Source organism: Bos taurus, chromosome 16, assembly GCF_002263795.3.
Source record: "Bos taurus isolate L1 Dominette 01449 registration number 42190680 breed Hereford chromosome 16, ARS-UCD2.0, whole genome shotgun sequence".
NCBI classification, from domain to species: Eukaryota; Metazoa; Chordata; class Mammalia; order Artiodactyla; family Bovidae; genus Bos; species Bos taurus.
This window is the reverse complement of record NC_037343.1, coordinates 40,037,071-40,059,150: the sequence shown is the minus strand read 5'-3', so window position 1 is coordinate 40,059,150 and position 22,080 is coordinate 40,037,071. Positions and strand designations below refer to the sequence as shown.

Here is a 22,080-nt window from a genome sequence, read left to right as displayed (position 1 = left end):
TTAAGATTTAACAGAAAAAAAAAAAAGAAAGCAAGCAGCGGCAGAACAATCCAGTCAGTCCTGAAGAATATGGTACAAAAACCTGCCCTACCAGGTATTAAGGTGTATGAAGCTAAAGAGTGTGGTGTTTCTGCAGGTAATGATAAACTGACCGAAGGAACAGGACAAAGAGTATAGAAACAAATTCCCATATATAAGAGAATTTTATGATAAATGTATTATTGTAAATCGGAAAAGTGTGAATAAACAATTATCTAAAAGAGGAAAACGGGCTTCCCAGGAGGCTCAGTGGTAAAGAATCCACCTGCCAAGCAGGAGATGCAGGTTCAATCTCTGGGTTGGGAAGATCCCCTGGAGAAGGAACTGGCAACCCACTCCAGTATTCTTGCCTTGGAAATCCCACAGACAGAGGAGCCTGGCATGCTACAGTCCATGGGGTTGCAAAGAGTCAGACGTGACTTAGTGACTATACCACATCATTAATCAATCAGTAAAATAGTGGTGATTTACCTCAATTCTTTTTTAAAATAGCTGTTTTTGATCAATGAAACCAAGTAATCTAATAAAACTTTTGGCATATTAAACATTATTTTCCCTATATATCCCCCATAAGTTTCTTTGTCTATATTCTTAGTTAATGGAAGAATTAGATTGAAGCAATGAAGCCAAAATCCATGGAGATTTACCAGATGCCTCTGACTTCTTCACATCCGATTTCTAAGCAAAAGCTGTCAATTTTAACTGCTATAAACATTTTTCAGATTTTCCTCTCTCTTCTTTATCCAAATTGCCATGCCTTAATTAAAGCCCTTATTTTCCACATAAGCTATGACAGCAGGTTTCTAACTGGTTTCACTGCTTCCAACTGCATTATGCTGTAGGCCATCTTTTGAGGAAAACCCTTTCCAAAATGCCAGTGAGGTCATGTCATTTCCTTACTTAAACTTAAAACTACCTTACTTACTACCTTACTTAAAATTACTCCCTATGGTCTTTAAGATAAACCTCAGAAACTTTTAAGCTGTGTATACATAGCATGAATGGCCTAATTACTGCTAAACTGAGTCTCTTGGCTCATCTTTCATGATTACTCTAGGTTGTACCTCTATTCTTGAAATCACTAAAACAGCTTCTTCAGTTTGCTCCTACTTACAGCTGCCCAGAAGACATTCGCTCCTATTAGCTGGTCTCTTCTTACAATTCCTGAATACCTCTGTCTCCCTTATCTGTGACTTACTTATGAATTCAAGGAATTAATTCTTCAAGATTTAGTTCATAAATCACCTCTTCTAGCAAGCTCATTCTCTTCTGCTGTTATATATCATCTCTGTTTCTACAGTATCTTTTCAGCCATACTTTTCATACTACTTGATAATTGTTGAACTAGATCTGTCAATTTTGTGTGACATCCTTAAAAAGAAAGACATTTTAGGTCCTTAGACCCCAGAACCTAAGGAAAGTATAGTACCAACACCAATCATAAATGCTTATTAAGTGAATATATGAACAAATCAATCTAACCCTAACATAAAAGGTTTATATATATATATGAAGCATACTTTATTCAATTTTATATTACTTACCAAATTTTAGTGCTGCAAGGATTCAACATATAAAGATCCATATTTTCTATAAGAATAGCAGATGTGCTCTATTTTAAGGGAATAAATTAAAGAAAAACATTTACTTCAACTCTCAAGTTTTCTAGGTTTTCTATATTTTTAGATATTAAAATATGCCTAAGAGACTGAAACACCTGGGAAGAAAGCATAATAGCGGCTAAAATTTACAAGTTTTGTCTATACTATGCTAAGTAAGGCTTGTAATAAAACAACTAAAATTAAACATCTGTTGCTATAGAAGCAAAATGATTTTTCCTATTAGCTATTTCCTTTTAAAACACAGGTTTTAAAAGTTTAAAAACCAAGTATATGCCCTTCAGTAGGTGAATGGATAAACTATGGTACATCCAGACAATGGAGTATTATTCAATACTAAAAAGAAAGGAGCTATCAAGTCATGGAAAGACACAGATGAAACTTAAATGCATATTACTAAGTGAAAGAAGTCAGTCTGAAAAAGCTACATATGGTATGATTTCAACTATATGATATTCTGGAAAAGATAAAACTAGGGAGACAGTGAAAAGATCAGTGGCTGTCAAAAGCTGGAGGACGGAAGAAGTGAATAGGTAGAGCACAGAGGAGTTTTAGGACAGTAAAAATACTCTATATGATACTATAATGACAGATACATGTCATTATACATTTATCCAAACCCACAGAATATATAAGAGTGAGCTCTAACGTAGACTATGGATTTCAGGGGGTAACAATCTGTCAATATAAATTCATCAACTATAACAAATGTACCACTCTGGTGGGAGATGTTGGTAATGGAGGAGACTAACATATGTGGGGACAGAGGGCATATGGCAGATCTCTGGACATTCCTCTCAATTTTGCTGGGAACCTATAACTGCTCTTAAAAAAAAATGGTGCAATGCATCAACCAATACACCAAGAATTCACGTAAGAAATTATGTCTTTAAAAGCATAATCTTGCACTTATTAGTGGATTAGGAAAATAGCTCATGTTAAAATATAGTTTCCAGGAAACCACTGCTTATATTTAATAAAATCTCTAGCTTCCTATATGTATAGAAGAATTTTGTACTTAAGTACCTTGGCTTCTGGGTTAGCTGCCAAAATTTTGGCACCACATTCTACTGAAGCATAATTATTTCGATTTTTCTGGACCTTTTTTGTGGCATGTAGACCTCCATTAGAAGATGGATGCATTGACTGACCTGCAGACAAACCTTATTATGAACATATATATATGATGATTATGATTGAAAATACCCACAACAAACAATCTCAAGAACAACAGGCTGCCATCTAGAGTCCAGGTTTTAATAGTAAAGAGAATGTTTTTAAAACCCATATGAAATAGCTTTATATCCTTAGTAAACAAATTAACTACAAAAATCCACATTACTTGACTTATGCTTAGTGTAATTCATAAAATGAAGTTTACTATGAGAATCAAAACTTTTGCATATACATTTTACTGTATTAAGGATAGAAGTTTAAAAAAAAAAAAAAGAAGTTTATCCATCACTAACCCCAACAAAATTTTTAACTCTGAGACTTTTACAATGACAAAGAGAAAGTGTAATACTTTAGTCCAATTCTGTTTACAGTTTAAAGCTTTATGACTGAGAACTTTCCATGTTTCAACGTTCCTCTTACAAACTGAGATGGAAAATCACTGCTTTGCCCACTTTATCTTATTTTAGCCTTGTTTAATAATTTACAATAATGTATTTTAATTAAGATTAATAAGACACAGACATAGACAAATTCCATGTGGGCAACCAAAAGCATATTGGTAAGTTTCACCTTTAAAAAGTTTTCAGAAGTTTTACTTTATTTTACCAATTAAAAAGAGAAACTGCATATTTAAACCAATCCCTTAAAAAAATTACATTATAGTGCTTCCTTACTTTTTTCTTTTTCTACTTCCATAACTTTCTTCTTCCATTCATCAAATGTTGGTATATCTTCTGGGTCTTTGGAATTTGTGACAGGTGTAGGGTCAATTTCTCCCGGCTTTGTATAATCAGAACTCTGAAAGAAATGTCAAAAATAAATAGATTTCAGGTTTCAAAGAATACAGAGAAAACAGAATAAATTATACTAGTAAATACAAATGTTTCTGTCAAATTAAACTAGAAGTCCAATTTTATAATGAATGATAGTATTTTGGAAAAAACAAAAACATACAAAGGAAAGTTTTGGTTTAACTTAAAAGCTGAGTTTCTCTCTGAAGAATTAAAACCTTCTACCTGAGTATCACAGGATGAATCCCTTCATATGTTAGCAGTATTAGCATGGGTTGTAATAAACTCTATATAATTTCATAAGCCAACAATTACCCATACAAAAACTGTACAGATACTATAATTGCTGTGAATCCACCTTAAAATCTACATTAAAGTAATATATATTAAAGCAAGCTAATTTTAGAGGTAGTACAGAGCAACTAAGCTTGCATACATGCATGCATACTGTTTCTACTAAATCCTTAATAAAAAGTACCATTTATATAACCAATAAAGACCTACATTATAGCACATGGAACACTGTAATAACCTATACTGGGGGAAAAAAATCTGAAGAAAAAGTTGATATACATATATATGCAACTGATTCACTTTTCTATACAACAGAAAGTAACACAACGTGCTCAGTCACTTCAGTAGTGTCCAACTCTTATACAACACTATCAATCAGCTATTGTTGCTGTTGTTATTTAGTTACTAAGCGGTATCCAACCCTTTGCAACCCCATGGACTGTACCCGCCAGGCCCCTCTGTCTATGGATTTCCCAGGCAAGAATACTGGAATGCGTTGCCAGTTCCTTCTCCAAGGTATCTTCTGGACCCAGGGATTGAACATGCAACTCCTGCTTAGGCAGGTGGTTCTTTACCACTGAGCCACCAAAGATTTCAATAAAAAATTTAAAAATTAAAGTATCATTTATATAAAATTCTAAGGTGGCTGTAAAAACTTAAATGTGAAAAGCAAAGCTTTAAAGAAAGTATAGAAAAGATATCTTCATGATTCAGGCTGTACCAGGATTCAGCAAGATGAAGGAAAGCATTTTTTAAAAGGCTGATAAAATCTGGCTAGATTACAATTTGAAAATTAAATTTATCAAAAGGCCATACACCACACAGTTCAATAAGCCACAGACAGAAATATATGAAACACATTCAGACAACAAAGGATTATTACTAACCATAAATACTGCCTACAAATCAATAATGGGGAAAAGTGGAAGAGGAACAGCCAACTGAGTAAAGAGAAAATACAAAGTGTTCACTCTTAGTAAAATCAGGGAGTGCAAATGAAAACTAAAGATAATAAAGTATACCAAACTGATGGAGGTTAAAATGTGATAGCCTGTTGAGCCACGGACATCTATGGACTGCTAAAGTGAGTGTGACATTTAGCAATATTAAAGATATGCATACTCTATGATCCAATAATTTAATTCCCATGTATAAATATCAATTAAAACATACATATGTGCCTAAGAAAATATGCATAAGGACACTTATTACAGCACTATTCATAATGTCAAAAAATTAGAAATAATCTAAATATCTATGAATTGAAGAACAGGTAAATTGTGGTAGAATCAAATATAACAGTGAAAACAAAGAATAAATAAAACTCAAAAACAATGTTGAGTAAAATGATACTTAAGAATGACATCATTTTATGTTTCAAAATATGCCAAGTAATAATAGTATGTATTGTTTATAGCAATGAATATTTGAAAAAAGCTTAAAAATATACTCTAAAATGTAAACAAAAAACAAATTCAAGATAGTGGTTATATCTGAAGCAGAGAGAAGATATGTAACTGGAGAGGGCATACAATTCAATCTGTCATTTTAACCTTAATTAGAAGAATGTATGCAAGGATGTTCATTCCATTTTAACATTATTTCTGTCTTCCTAAAACAATACATAATGCATTTATTAATAGTGCCTTGAGAAGTATACAAAATCTATTTAGACCATAAATCTTGGAAAAGGAAATGGCAACCCACTCCAGTCTTCTTGCCTCGAGAATTCCATGGACAGAGGAGCCTTGGTGGGCTCCAGTCCATGAGGTTGCAGAGTGGGACACAATGGAGAGACTAAAACTCACTCACTTCAGTAAATGGCACAAATCTCATATTAGGGTACATTTTTGAGTACTAATGCTAATTTGTATATTAGTATAACACACCAACCCGAATTTCTATAATCTTGCTTTAGGAAGACAAACTAGCAAATTGGTTCCTCTACAACCTCCATGTTGGGAGTGTTTTGCAGAACACACAAGCTTATAAAAGTATGTAGCTATTTAAAAACTAATACACAGAAAATAAAACTAAAAGACCAACATTACACTAATTTAAAAATTAAATAATAAAAATTTAGTTTAAGTGAGAAAATAAACAAATATTTATAAAAATTAATCTAGTTGAGATGCTTGAGAGTAAAGCCCAAATACTAAAAGAAATACAATAAAAAGTAAGAATACACACACACTCTTTGAGGGCCAGGCAGAGCACTCTCTCTCACCTCTTAGCAACAAATATAAAAACTAAACAACACAATAAAATTACTTTGCAAAGCATTATAACAAGCAAAGGAATGGAATTTACAATTAATTACTTCGTAAATTATTTAATACTCCAAAAGAGCTGTCAGAGAATGAACGTTATCACAGAGTGTCCAGTAGTTCTATACACCATCCAGTTGAGAATAGTTCTGCCCAGTTAAGTCTGTGTGAGTGGGAGAGCTTATCCCTGTTATCTCAAGGATCTGCAAGACACTGCTGTGAATGGTCAAGGCGAACAAGCAAATCTTGGGCAAAACTAGCTGCACTGCTTGAATTCTAGATTTGGTACTTAAATAGCTCAAAGAAGACATTTTTGTAATGTTTGTCTAATTTTATTTATGCCTGTGGTACTTGACAACTGAACCGTAACACACACTTGTCTTGGTTTCACTGGAAAATTGTTCCTACAAGATCTTGGACTATGAAATGTTAACTTCCTACATTTATAAGCAGCATTACAGAAACAGCTAGCCCAATGATAGTCAGGTCTCCAGAATGAAATTTAGTTAGTAATGAATGCAGATTCACAGAAAATATGTAAAAGAAAAAGTGGAGAACAGAAAAGTTAAATGAGAAACAAACAAATACAGATGTGGCACTCAGTACTTTGAACTCCGATTCCTCATTTTGTTTTTGTTAAGTTCACTGAGTGGCCTTTCTCTCTTTTATTTAGTTATTTCTTAGATGAAGGGAATACACTTCTCTGCCAACATTCTTTCAGGAAATTCTGTACTGGCCTGTGTACTGGCCTCCACATGAAGTCAAAGTAAAAACTCAAAAAGAGAAAAGAAAATACAACTATTATACAGGGATGAGCCTTGCCTTTAAGAATCATATTCGTTAATATAAGCTGGTCTAGTTGTATTTTGCACACAAATAACAAAGGGTAAAATGTCCCTTTAAAATAATTCTAGTTGAAGAGCCTAAATTTAATCCTGTATTACTGAGTTATAGTTTGAAGATACTTAAAACAATCAAAACTTCTATAAAGCTCTCTTTAAAAATTGCTTAAAAAAGGACTTTATGCATCTGGTACCAAACAGTCTATGGCGGCAGAAAACCATTTATAACTAAATACAACCAAAGAGAGGTCATACTTGGGACAACTTTATATATGAACATTACACTGGCAATAGTTTCATGAAGTAACCACTTGCTCTCTGGGAGCACACTTCACCTCAGTTCCACATTTATCACTAACTATTGATCCCTTAACTTTATGGCAAATACAATTAACAAATTACAAGATTAGTTAAAAACGAAAATGCATTGTGTAACAAAGTAGGAGACAGTGCATGTTATTTACCTACCTCATTTTTTAAATTATTTGAAGAAGCATTCAATGCAGATTTTGGATCACTACCACCCTGATCACTTGATGAAACTTTTGATTCAAATTCTGATTTTGTTATCTTTCCTTTGCCGTGCGAAGATGACACATTTTCTATATGTTGGCCGACAAGGCTATTTGAAATCAAAAGGCATATTAAATCAACAAATTTCAGCTGAATAACAAGTACACACAAATCCAAACTATAAAAAGTGTACATGAATACAAAGTAAACCAAGAAAGGAGCACAAAGAAGTTTCCTCTCAATCATAAAGCTGAATTAAGTATGCACCAAAGTCTACTCAAAGGTGACACTGCCATTTATTATAGAATCATATAAAGGACAAACAACAGCTCACACTCACCTTTCAGGTGGACTGACAAAGGAAGGCTGGTCAACTGGAGCATTTGCATCAAGGGCCTCACCAACATCACAATCAGTTTCAGAATGCTCAGTTTCCCCTGGCTTGGCTATAGGGATAGTACCAGAGTCTTCTATTTCACTAAAATAGAAACAAAAAAGACGATTTGACAATTTAATGGACATAATGCAGCATAAGTTAAAAGTGATATTAGTGATTTCCAAAACAAATCCAAGCCAGGAAAAAATGCTTTATAGTTCTACAGAGGGTTTTCAAGAATTCACATACTGTAAGTTGTGTAAAGATTTAAAACATGTGAACTGTAGACCCTGGATCTGCTGGTGCTCTTGCCTGGCCTCTAAATAGCTAATTACCAACATTTAAAACAAAATATTGTAGGTTAATATTTGATTTTGTCAAAAATAAGATTTTTAAATTATTTATTCTAAATGCATCTTCTCTCATGTTTCACTTCTATTAGTACATCCTACCAATATTAGAGTTATTGCCTACAGTATCAAGAAATCATCTATTATCTCAAAATGCTTCACTAAAGTTCTTAAAGCACTTTCATAATTTCATTTAAAATATCAGATCAGATCAGATCAGTTGCTCAGTCGTGTCTGACTCTTTGCGACCCCATGAATCACAGCACACCAGGCCTCCCTGTCCATCACCAACTCCTGGAGTTCACTGAGACTCACGTCCATCGAGTCAGTGATGCCATCCAGCCATCTCATCCTCTGTCGTCCCCTTCTCCTCTTGCCCCCAATCCCTCCCAGCATCAGTCTTTTCCAATGAGTCAATGCTTCGCATGAGGTGGCCAAAGGACTGGAGTTTCAGCTTTAGCATCATTCCTTCCAAAGAAATCCCAGGGCTGATCTCCTTGCAGTCCAAGGGACTCTCAAGAGTCTTTCCCTACCTTACTTTCATTTCACTAAACAATCATGTTCAATATAATGAGAAAATAAGATGTACTGTTCAGATATATAGTATCTAGGCTTAAATACTAAGTGTTTAACATTTTAAAATTTTAAAAACTATCATTATTTCTAAGCATGTCTTCTGTTCCCTCGTCCCTTACCAGGGCAAACTCCTAAACCCAGTTCCTCATATTCTAGAAAAGAGAAAAATAGTACTGATGATAACAATTGTATTAATTGATGCATATATTCTTACTCTATGCCAGATACTATCCTATACATTTTACATAAGCTAACTCATTTGACAAAGGATATGTTTAATATACTATTAAAAGAAAGGGGTTTTTGTTCTTTGTACTGTTGCTGAAACTAGGCGTACAAAACAGATTTTCTAAATTAAGGAAACGTTCAACATCACTAATCATCAGGGAAAAGGAAAATCAAGACCACAAAGAGATATCTGTCATATGGCTATTCTCAAAAAGTTTACAGGGATTTCCCTGGTGGTACAGTGGTTAAGAATCCACCTCCCAATGGAGGGACCTGGGTTCAATCCCTGGTCCGGGAACTAAGATTCCCTATGCTGCCGGGCACCTAAGCCTGTGCACTCCAACTAGAGAATAATCCCCACTCGTTGCAACTGAGAGAAAGCCCATGCACAGCAATGAAAATCCAGTGCAGCCAAAACTAAATAAATTCCAAAAAAAAGAGTAAGTAACACATGTTGGCAAGGATGTGGAGAAAGGAGAACCCGTGCACACTGCTGGTGGGAATGTAAATAGGTGCATCCACTATAGAAAACAGTATGGAGGTTTCTCAAAAAAATTAAAACTATGACCCAGCAATTTCACTTGTATGTACTCGAAAAAAAACAGAACACTAATTTGAAAAAATACATGTACTCAATGTTCACAACAGCATTATTTACAATTTCCAACTCATGGAAACAACCTAAGTGTTCACCAACAGATGAATGGATAAAGAACCTGTTGTATATATATCCACACATGCAATGGAATGCTACCCAGCAAAAAAAAAAAAAAGAATGCAATCTACCCATTTGCAGCAACATGGATGGACTTGGAGGGCATTACGCTAAAAGTGAAATAAGTCAGAGAAAGATAAATACTGTATGAGATAACTTATCTGTGGAATCTAAAAAATAAATTAGTGAATGTAACAAAAAAAAGCAGACATACAGATATAGAGACGAAACTAGTGGCTACCAACGGGGAGGGTTCAGTTCAGTTCAGTAGCTCAGTCACGTCCAACTCTTTGTGACCCCACATACAGCAGCACACGAGGCTTCCCTATCCCTCATCACCAACTCCTGAAGCCTACTCAAACTCATGTCCATTGAATCAGTGATGCCATCCAACCATCTCATCCTCTGTCGTCTCTTGCTCCTCCTGCCTTCAATCTTTCCCAACATCAGGGTCTTTCCAAGAGTTGGTTCTTTGCATCAGTTGGCCAAAGAATTGGAGTTTCAGCTTCAGCATCAGTCTTTGCAATGAATATTCAGGACTGATTTCCTTTAGGATTGACTGGTTGGACCTCCTTGCAGTCCAAGGGACTCTCAAGAGTCTTTTCCAACAACACAGTTCAAAAGCATCAGTTCTTCAATGCTCAGTTTTCTTTATAGTCCAACTCACACATCCATACATGACTACTGGAAAAACCATAGCTTTGACTAGACAGACCTTTGTTGGTAAAGTAATGTCTCTGCTTTTTAATACGCTGTCTAGGTTAGTCATAGTATTTCTTCCAAGGAGCAAATGTCTTTTAATTTCATGGCTGCAGTCACCATCAGCAGTGATTTTAGAGTCCCCAAAACTAAAGTCTGTCACTGTTTCCCCATCTATTTGCCATGAAGTGATGGGACCAGATGCCATGATCTTAGTTTTCTTAATGTTGAGCTTTAAGCCAACATTTTCACTCTCCTCTTTCACTTTCATCAAGAGTCTCTTTAGTTCTTCCTCACTTTCTGCCATAGGGTGGTATCATCTTCATATCTGAGGTTATTGATATTTCCCCCGGCAATCTTGATTCCAGCTTGTGCTTCATCCAGACTGGCATTTCGCATGATGCACTCTGCATATAAGTTAAATAAGCAGGGTGACAATATACAGCCTTGACGTACTCCTTTCCCAATTTGGAACCAGCCTGTTGTCCCATGTCGAGTTCTAACTGTTGCTTCCTGACTTGCATACAGATTTCTCAGGACGCAGGTAAGGTGGTCTGGTATTCCCATCTCTTTCAGAACTTTCCACAGTTTGTCGTGATCCACACAGTCAAAGGCTTTGGCGTAGTCAATAAAGCAAAAATAGATGTTTTTCTGGAACTCTCTTGTTTTTTCAATGATCCAGTGGATGTTGGCAATTTGATCTCTGGTTCTTCTGCCTTTTCTAAATCCAGCTTGAACATCTGCAAGTTCACGGTTCACGTACAATTGAAGCCTGGCTTGGAGAATTTTGAGCATTACTTTGCTAGCATGTGAGATGCGTGCAATCGTGCAGTTGTTTGAACATTCTTTGGCATTGCCTTTCTTTGGGACTGGAATGAAAACTGACCTTTTCCACTCCTGTGGCCACTGCTGAGTTTTCCAGATTTGCTGGCATATTAAGTGCAGCACTTACACAGCATCATCTTTTAGGCTTTGAAATAGCTCAACTGGAATTCTATCACCTCCACTAGCTTTGTTCGTAGTGATGCTTTCTAAGGTCCACTTGACTTGACATTCCAGGATGTCTGGTTCTAGGTGAGTGATCACACCATCGTGATCATCTGGGCCATGAAGATCTTTTTCTGTATAGTTCTTCTGTGTATTCTTGCCACCTCTTCTTCATATCTTCTGCTTCTGTTAGATCCATACCATTTCTGTCCTTTATTGTGCTCATCTTTGCATGAAATGTTTCCTTGGCATCTCAAACTTTCTTGAAGAGATCTCTAGTTTTTCCCATTGTATTGTTTTCCTCTAATTCTTTGCACTGATTGCTAAGGAAGGCTTTCTTATCTCTCCTTGCTATTCTTTGGAACTCTGCATTCAAATGGGTATTCTTTCCTTTTCTGAAGGAAGGAACAAAATAGGGGTGGGGGAGTGGGAGGCACAAAGTATTGGGTATAAGACAGGCTCAAGTATGTAGTATAAAACACGGGGAATAGAGCCAATACTTTGTAATAACTGAAAATGGAAAGTAGCCTTTAAAAATGCTGTAAAACATTTTTAAAAGAGAGAAAAAGAAACAAAATATTCCAAATATATCTAAATATTCTGAATATTTATTATCAAGCTTGAAAAAGTTAGCTATCATACAAAGACATATTATGAATGGAATAACACAGTAATACTTAATGGAAATGAATACTCTGACATTGGAATTTTTGATAATTATAGGAAAGATTATTCAGTTAAGCACCATGTTTCTTAAACAAGAATCTCACTTTACCTATATTATGCAGATAATTCATGCCTGGGATACAATCAGCTTCCCTGAGTTAGACAGAAGTATAAATACTCATTATGCCGTAAGATCATTAAAAAAACACAAAACAAATGCATTATTGTATAGGTCTGCTATATAGACTAAAGGTCAAATTTCAGTATCAAAGAAATTCTTCTGTCATTATCTAATGATGTTCTTTTTTTCTTTGTAATGACTTACTCAAGTTTTGAGATTGGAGTGATCTCTGAGGTAGATGAACTGGAAATATTTTCAGTATTTTCACTGTCCACAACTACACTGGAAGAATCTTCATGAACATCAACTGTAGGGAGTGTCTCAGTCACAGATGGACTTAACTTTTTTGACTCCGTATCCTGTTTCTAAAAAAGTCAGTTGTATTTAATGTTGGGATTAACAAATTCTCTCTTTATTTGAAGATGATATTATAAAAAGTATGTCTCAAAAGTAACAATATAATGTTCATTAAAAAATTACTTTTATAAAAGTCCCTTCTTCTAACACAAACACCCTAAGGAATACATCTCATATTACAATACAGGCTCTATAGATTTGTCATAGCATTTCATAAACCAGGACAAAGCAGCTTATCTTTCTTCTTTCCTATTTTGTATCAGGACCTACAAAATTTCTTACTATAATTACCTTAATGTATCCTATAGCAACACAGAAATCGTATGTAAATACATGAAACAGTATCTATTAAATAGCATTACTATTTATTAGTATAAAATACTATATACTAGAATTTAATATATAATAGTATATATTAAACTAGTATAAAATAGTGTACCACATAGTTTTTTGTCCCTGAGCAGTTTAGAAGATAATGTGTATCAAGAAATAACAATACAAGGCATGCATAAATAACATTACAAAGCAATACACAATTCTGGCTGCTCTTTTAAGGACTGTATGTTGTTTCACTCTTCCAAAACATAATCTGAAATGTACTTAATACCTACTTATGTTTGAAAACCTCTTATAAGTACTTCCCCCACCAACCAACTCCATATAGAATTAGCCATTCCCCTTCTTCTATGCCTCTACTGTTATCTGTATAGACTTTAATCACAGCATCTATAACACCTCAATTGCCTTTATTTATTTCTCTTCTTCAATTCCATTATAAATGTCTTGAGTACGGACTATGTTTTCTTGATCTTCATGCTCTTAGTGCCTCGCATGTACTAGTACCTAGCACACAGTAGACAATACTTACTAAGTGAGTATCAAATGAGAGAGAGGTACTCATGCTCAGTTCAAAGAAAAGAGAAACTAAGGACTACTATGAACTAGAAGAACTAGGACTTTGAAGAAAAGGAGAAGGCAGTACAGCAGCAGAAAGAAAATAAGAGGCAGAGTCAGAAGAATATAAAATAAGGAATGTGATATAAAATAAAAATGTAGAAGAATATAAATATAAAAGAACATAAAATAAATAATGTGATATAAAACAAAAATTCTTTATAAAATAAGAATATAAAATGAAATGTGATCATTTGAGGAATTTACACTGGAATGAAAAGTTAGCAAAAGAATACAAATAGTTTGTATTTTATGACGGAGGCTTTGAGAAAAGAACTATCACATTATTATCAAATACTGCATTATCATTCAACATAAAAAATTAATAAGATATTCTACACTCTTTTTTCTCTTTTATTAATACTAAGTCTCCAAAATCGATGTGAATCTTATACTTACAGCAAATCTCAACTAGGACTATCCACATTTCCAATGCACAAGAGCCACAGGTAGCTAGTGGCCACTGTACTGAACAGCACAGGTCTCTAAAGATGCAGTAAGCACTTCAATATATTTGAGTAAGAGGATACCATGAGGAAAATTCAGGAAAATGAACAATGGCAAGACTGTTTGGGATACACATATAACTGAAGGGCTACAGAGATCACTGTTCCCTTACTCTTACGCATAAATCTTTTCCAAACCTCCTCCAAAATTCATTAAAATGCAATGTACTATATCTCCCTAGATAACCCAATAAAATAACTCTGGCTGTGTTTTTTTTAAGAGCATTTTCCCTCCTTTTAAGCTGAAATTTATTTTCGTTAATATTTAAGATATTTAGTTTTTCCTTAGTCCTTCTTCCTTCCAGATCAAACATCCCCAGTTTCTTCAGTTATTCCTGATATTAAATGGTTTCCAGATGCATTAGCATTCTGATCAACTTACACTCTGGTCTAGTTTTACATATTTCATAAAAGCTGGTATACAAAATGAAAAATACTTAGGATATAATATCAGAGAAAAGGGGAAAAAACATAATCTATTAATGATTATTTATTAATATTCCACACTAAGTGATAAAATTTGGTATCAAAATATTCTGTATTCTACATACAAATACTTTAAGTCAGAAAAAATGTCCCCTGACAGCTGAAAACCTGAGAGAAGATAAATTATACTGAGCCAAAATGAACCTAAAAAGAAAGATTTACAGCCAAACCCATACTACAAGGAAAATGGTCACATTTACTATTACATTGGTAATTCTGTTGCATGGTATCACAAAAAGAAAGGGGAAAAAAAATACACAATATGTTGACCAAATAAATGTATTCTATGTTGTAAAGTGGTTTGAAAAGCCATATCATTAAAAAATCAAAGCAACAAATCTTACCTGTACATTCACAATGTAATCATCTTTTAATTTGTTTTCTTCTGGAGGAACAGGTAAGCTTGAACCTACTTTTCCCGATAATTCAGCATTGACAGGTCCCCCTCTTTCATCCTATATTGCAACAAAGAAAAGGCCGACTGATGAAACTGCTTCACAAAATAGTCCTGAAGCAATATTAAGACTGTCTTTCTATACAACCAAAACACTTGATTGTGATTTTAATAATTTTGTTTCCATGCTTATTGTCTTCCTTCATGTATTACTCTCCTTACTGCTTCACTTCAAATGTATACTACATGTGTACACTAGTGGTATAGTAATGAGCATAGCTGCCTTCCAAACATACACTACATTTGATTTCTTAATACGCACTTTAGTCCTACCACCCAGCACTGTATGTTAGACACACAGTAAGATCAGTAAATATCTGGTAAATATATACGCTTATAGCTTTTTGTGTCATCTCTTTTGATACTGTTAAGTTAGAATTTCAGATATATTGTCTTTAAATGTATATTCTAGCATACAAGTTTCATAAAAGCAAAGTTCATATCCATCATATTCTAACCCTGTAAAGAACATAATAGGTAACCAAATGTTTACTGAAAGAATGTCTATTTCCCCTTCCTTAACGCTTTGCTTAAATCATTCTTAACATTTAAGTCTTATTTCTCATCAAAGAAGAGATTAGCTTTAAGTCTTACAGACTGTGCATAGAAGCATACAATCACACTTTTTTTGGAGAGGTATCCAGCAAGAGTCTTCAAAATTTTAACTGCTCTATTCTTGAAACAGATCCTGTATAACTCAGAAATATAAATCCATTCTAAACATCATGCCAAAAAAAGAAAACACCCAAGCATATAATTTAAAGTTTATGCATCCACAATCACACACACACACAAATGCAGATACAAACATGCACGTATAAACACAGCTGAGAGCCTCTCAATCAAAAAAGTACTTAAATAAATTTAACACATCCATATAATGGAATAAAAATGTAGCTATTCAAAATAATACAGTAACATACAAAGGTATCCACAAGATATTGCTGGGGAAGAGGGGAAGTCAACTTGTGCAATATTTATGACATTTTACTAAAAATTAAAACATTAATTTGTGAGCTATGATGTATCTACACCCAAAGAAAATGGTCTGAGTGTTTTAATAAGAAACGCAAATTTTGGTTCCTTTGGGGATGGGAAGGGGATACAAAGATGAATATCTTACAGTGTGTATAAATTATTCCTCTAATTTAAAGTAAGTACATTGATTTTCGGGGGGGATGAGGGGGAGCCAAATCTAGCTGAAGTCAATAACCACCTTTTACCATTTAAAATGATAAAATAATAAACTATTTAGAGACCATCAGATTTTTTGGCCTCTGTCTATTCACTCTACCCAAATGTATGAAACAAAGTACATAGCCAATCATTTCAGATTCTCTCTATAATTCTCATTTCTAATAGTTTTTAATTTATAAGACTCAGGTTTCTTTAGAAACACTTTAAGTAGTTAAAGTATTAAAAAGAAAGTCCTAGTTTTCAGTTCTCTGAACAGGCACTATTTTTCTCCTTACTGTAGGACTGCTGCTGCTGCTGCTGCTAAGTCACTTCAGTCGTGTCCGACTCTGTGCGACCTCATAGACGGCAGCCCACCAGGCTCCCCCGTCCCTGGGATTTTCCAGGCAAGAACACTGGAGTGGGTTGCCATTTCCTTCTCCAATGTATGAAAGTGAAAAGTGAAAGTGAAGTCACTCAGTCGTGTCCGACTTAGCCACCCATGGACTGCAACCTACCAGGCTCCTCTGTCCATGGGATTCTCCAGGCAAGAGTACTGGAGTGGGTTGCCATTGCCTTCTCCATACTGTAGGACTACAATATTCCAAATACAAGCGATAAGAATAAATAAATAAATATTTTAGGTTAATTTCAGAATTACCTAAGTAACTTCTCAAAGTATAGCAAAGAAAATTATAAATCTCCATCAAAAATAATGTCACAGTATTTTTGAAATATTTTTATTCCAAATGTTTTGAGAAGACAGAAAGCTAATACACAAATTACAACTTCATCTTTATTTAAGGTACCTTTTTCTGGGATTGTACATCTTCATTTTCTAGTGCACAATTGTCATCTTGAGAGTAATACGATGAAGCTGAAGAACTCTCTTTACAACACACATGCCAACTGGGAAGCCTGTAAAACATCCACCGACACCATCAAAAAAAAAAAAAAGTAAGGCTGTTAAAACAACATATTCCATACCATGAACTAGAATTTGAGGCAATAGACCAATAGATGGTTCTTATCCTAATGTTCTTGACAATTTGACAATTTAATGATGAAGACAAATGTACATAAGACAAAAGTTTTTTTATTTAATACCCTAAGAAAAATATAGTGTTATCAGCACTCCAAGTTAGGCATCATTAATCTCACAAAGGTAAAACAGGAAATACTTCACAATAATAAGAGTATCTGACAATTATCACAGAAAGAACAGAGAAAGCTGACAAACAGCTAACCTCCTCAAAAGCTCCAGATGCCACTGATATTCTAAATTCTACCAAATATTTAAGAACAGATAATGCTGAAGCTACCTAAACTATTTCAAAGTATAGAAGTAAAGCTTCCAAATTATTTTATAGGGAACGTAACAATGATATCAAAAATTAATGGAAACAGTACATATATATAAATACTATAGGTTAATAATACATATGGAATCAAACACAAAAGTTCTGAAGAAAATAAAAAAGAAAAAATCTCCATTAACATACCAAAGATGTAACACACCACTGTTATGGTCAAGTAGAGTTTAGCTCTGATATTCCAAAATGGTTTAAAATACATTTACTTTGCTATGCAAAAATACCAAGGAAAAGAAATCTCAAGATTATCCTCACCAAAGGACATTTGATAAATTTATGCAGGCATCAAGATGTTGAAATTAATAAAATAGTAATAAGTAGATATTTAACATGGGGAATACATAGTACATGCATAACACATAAGCCTAAGAGTCACTATCATAATCAGTGAAGAAACTGAAATACCCCTATTTAGATCTGAAACAAGACAAGAATGTCCATTATCACTAGTATTACATAATATGAGGACAAAGGCAGTATAAAAATGAGAAAGGATACAGTAAAATTATCATTAATTGCAAATGAGTTTATATGGTTGGAAAACTAAAAAGTGTTAAAAGAAGACGGGTATAAAATAATATTCCTAACCCACTCCATTACTCTTGCCTGGAAAATCCCACGGAGGAGGAGCCTGGTGGGCTGCAGTCCATGGGGTCGCTAAGAGTCAGACTGAGCGAATTCACTTTTCACTTTCATGCACTGGAGAAGGAAATGGCAACCCACTCCAGTATTCTTGCCTGGAGAATCCCAGGGATGCGGGAGCCTGGTGGGCAGCCATCTATGGGGTCGCACAGAGTCGGACACAACTGAAGCAACTTAGCAGTAGCAGCAGGTATAAAATTAAGAAAGAAATCAACAGATACTCTGCTCAAATCATTACCACCAGTTGTAAGAGTTAACAGAAGAAAAGTCCCCATTTATAATAGAAACAATAAAATACCAAATATAAACTTAGCGAGAAATGTTCTACACAAACACACATATGTGTTCTGTGTTCTTAATAGTAAAAATATTTGAAATTGATATTATTTTAAGTTGAAAAAAAAAAAGAGTCAGTTTTACACAATTCAAAGTTATATGGAAGATCTGAAAACCACACACTGAAGTTGCAAAAAAGAAAGCGTTAAAAAAATTAGACAAACTGACTCTAAAGTTCATATAAACAGCATGCTGCTGCTGCTGCTGCTGCTAAGTCGCTTCAGTCATGTCCGACTCCACAGACAGCAGCCCACCAGGCTCCCCTGTCCCTGGGATTCTCCATGCAAGAGTACTGGAGTAGGGTGCCATCGCCTTCTCCAATATAAACAGAATAGTCAATAAGATTTTAATGTGGGGAAATTAGACATCTAAGAAACCACAATAATTACAACAATATAGTAGTGAGATGAAAGAGTAAAAGAGAATTCCCAGAGTGACTGCAAAGAGAATTTCATGGATGACAGCTGTATGTACACAAAGAGGGCAACCGAAACTAAACTGGAGGTCATCAGAAGCTCTGGAAGAGTCCTCTTTTGGAGGACGGAATTAACAGCACAACTTAGAGGAGTCTCTGGAAATCTCAAGAACAGATCTACACAACTAGCAGATAATTTGTAATTAAAGAGAAAAATAAGAAAACACAAGTCAAATATTAGCCCCATGAAAATGGAAAAGTAGAACAGAAAAAGGAAAAGTAACCATGTTTTACCACATGGCTCAGCTGTATCATTTATAGTCATGAATACTGATCTAATCCAAATTATGACTGAACTACATTACCAGGAGAATCTGATCATTTGCAGTAACATACCTAAAAGTGACATTAAAACAATTATTTTAGAGACAAAGAAGTAAACAAAATTCATCAGGTAAAAGATCAAAGTGGTTTCCTTGGAAAGGAAAAATGAGGAAAGAGGGATGAAGGACTGACTTCTTTGCAAAAGCAAATAAACAAAAATCCTTGTAGAGCTACCTGACTTTTTGTTACATCATTTTGATAAAAATTAAAATCGAATAAAAGAGCAAAGTACATAACAACATACACATATAGTATGCTACTATGTGCGCACATGTTTACTAAAGGCACTTGTAGGTCCATAAATTTCTCTGAAAGAATTAAAAACAAAAGGGAAAAAAAGCACCACCGTGGTTGCCTCCAGGGTGGAAAACTGATTGACTGGATAGATGGATATTTTTCACTTTTTAATACTCTAAGTCTTCTGAATTTTGAGCCATAAGAATATATTACTTATTCAAATTGTCATATAGATATATCATTATTTATTAAACATTTCTTTATTGACAGATTTTTGCATTGTTTCTCACATGGGTGTTTGTAGTTGTATTTGTCAGTGTATATATACACACATTTGGGACAACAAAAAGTTTCAGATATTCAAAACTAGGGGTGTTAGAATTTTGGTGATTATGCCCCCTTATTTTCTTTATTCTTTTCTATACTTTTTAAATTTCTACTATGAGCATATACTACTTTTATCATCAGTAATTCTGCATGTGTATATGTATATATAAATCCCAATATTCACAGTTAGTGTGAAGACAGCCAAAAGACATTAAATCTCATGAGACTTATTTTTACTATCACATAATCAAATTCCATTATCTGAAGTTAGGAGCTTTTGGGGTGAGATTAGCTTTGGAATCTGCAGTCCATGAGGTTGCAAAGAGTCAGACACAACTTGGCAACGGAACAACAACAACAAGATATGAATCAATGGACTCAGTAGACTGTCCTCCCCAATATGAGTGGGCATCATCTAATCCTTTAAGGGACTGACCAGAAGAATTCGCCCTTTTTTCCCCTGCCTCACTATCTGAGCTGTGGCGTCTCATGTCTAGCCTTTTTACTGGGATTATATCTTCTATTTCACTGGTTAACAGGCGTTCAGACTTGATCTGAATTATACCACTGTGTTTCCTCAGTCTCCAGCTTTAAGACAGTAGAACTTCTCAGATTCCATAATCGTGTGACTCAACATCTCATTTTACATATAAAGTGGGTTCTATTTCTCTGAAGAACACTAGTATACCTGACATTAGTATGTAATACATTATTAGCTTATCTACCCTATTGATAAAGCTATAGAGTAGCCTTATCAATAGTATCACTGTTTACCTCTAATATCAGTCCCTATATAAAGACAGATGCTAATTAAAGACAGACCTGCAAAGATATCCTTAATTTTGTGTGTAAGAAAAAAGCCTAAAATAGATAAAAATGATCACCAACTAAGAACTGTCAAGAAATTTTAAATCACCAAAGTAAAATGAAATAACACAAACCCACACCAACTACACTGAAGAACAATGAATCTCTATAATACACTCTTTACTGTCAACAAGTTCTCCCAGGTGAATTAGATACGCATGCCCCATCATTAAGAATCACTGGGTCACATTAAAATAGCTGAGGGCACTTTGCTGCATGACTAAATGGATCTGATTCCATACTACTGAAGCAACTTTCAAAAACTGTACTGTGAAAACCCCAAGCCTGATGAAATTACTTTCAAAAGTTTTAAGAAATTCAGCACCAGAAATCACAACTAGCAAGATAAATGGAGCCCCTGTGAGCCCCTGACACTCTCCCCTCAGACTCTATTACTATTGATGAAGTTGATTGTGAGCCAAGTATATCGTCTTACACTTAAACTCTTTGAGAATCAATTTCATATCCCTAACTACTTTAGCCCCTCCCCACATAGCCAAAACCTGCAAACATTAGGTGTTTAACAAATACTTACTAATGAGGGTTCTTAGGGGAACTGTTTTGCAGCACACAGCAGAAACAAAATTCAATCACTTTTCATTCCTCTTCCCATCAGCCCCATCTCCTGCCTCGACCACTACCACTACCTCCCCAACTCAACCACCCATCCACCACCCCCTCACACAAACACACAAACTCAAAAAATAGAATCTGGAAAATAAGAGGACACTTGTCTCTTCTTGTCACCTCCCCGCCCCCACCCCGCTAATGTGGCATGGATTCACCATTCATATGGAAAGGTATTAACTTTTAGAGTAGATGTAATTAAAAGTCTTGTAAAATTTGCATTTGAGTGTCATTTAGGATAGAAAAAGCTAACCACCTTCTAAAACCTGTAAACTAAATTATAAAGCAGAATAATTTTTTATTAAAGAGGAAAATATAGGGCATATTACAAAATATTAGAGCAGAAGACTACAGGTCAAAACTGGTAGGTAGGATGCAGGTAAAACAGCAGCAGGAAAGCTATCCTTCTGAGCATATCTGGAGACAAACTGAACACAAAAGAGCTCCTCTTTCAACTCAAGAAGATAAAGGACAGTTTCAATCTAAGGAAAAAAGGAAGACTCTTAAGGACAGAAATCACTGAGAGAAAACCAAACCAAAAGATTAAAACCAAAAGTTGGTTCTCCAAGGAAAATATTAAAAAGACAAACCTCTGGAAAAACTGGTAAAGGAGAGTTGGTGATATGAATTAACAAAATATGTTCTAAAAGCATGAAATAACCACAGGCAAGACATACTTTTTA

General features: G+C 34.7%; 1 protein-coding gene across 7 annotated transcripts in view; it reads right to left on the bottom strand.

Annotated features, from left to right (window-relative positions):
* The window catches only part of SUCO (SUN domain containing ossification factor), an 89,676-nt gene that overhangs the window by 49,034 nt on the left and 18,562 nt on the right, over nucleotides 1–22,080 (bottom strand). For 4 of the 7 annotated variants that reach the window (XR_811924.4, XM_024976721.2, XM_010813240.4 and 1 more), the window contains exons 2-9: nucleotides 16,999–17,107; nucleotides 14,907–15,017; nucleotides 12,464–12,624; nucleotides 7,882–8,019; nucleotides 7,497–7,650; nucleotides 3,509–3,632; nucleotides 2,685–2,821; nucleotides 1,584–1,651 (exon numbers count right to left, since the gene is read on the bottom strand). Coding sequence is in view for 6 of the 7 variants with exons in the window: in XM_024976721.2 (XP_024832489.1) it covers nucleotides 1,584–1,651; nucleotides 2,685–2,821; nucleotides 3,509–3,632; nucleotides 7,497–7,650; nucleotides 7,882–8,019; nucleotides 12,464–12,624; nucleotides 14,907–15,017; nucleotides 16,999–17,107 (1,002 nt within the window). In the remaining variant the exon portion in view is untranslated. The remainder of the gene's footprint in view (nucleotides 1–1,583; nucleotides 1,652–2,684; nucleotides 2,822–3,508; nucleotides 3,633–7,496; nucleotides 7,651–7,881; nucleotides 8,020–12,463; nucleotides 12,625–14,906; nucleotides 15,018–16,998; nucleotides 17,108–22,080) is intronic. The other 3 variants (XM_010813241.4, XM_024976722.2, XM_024976723.2) reach the window with 1 other exon arrangement.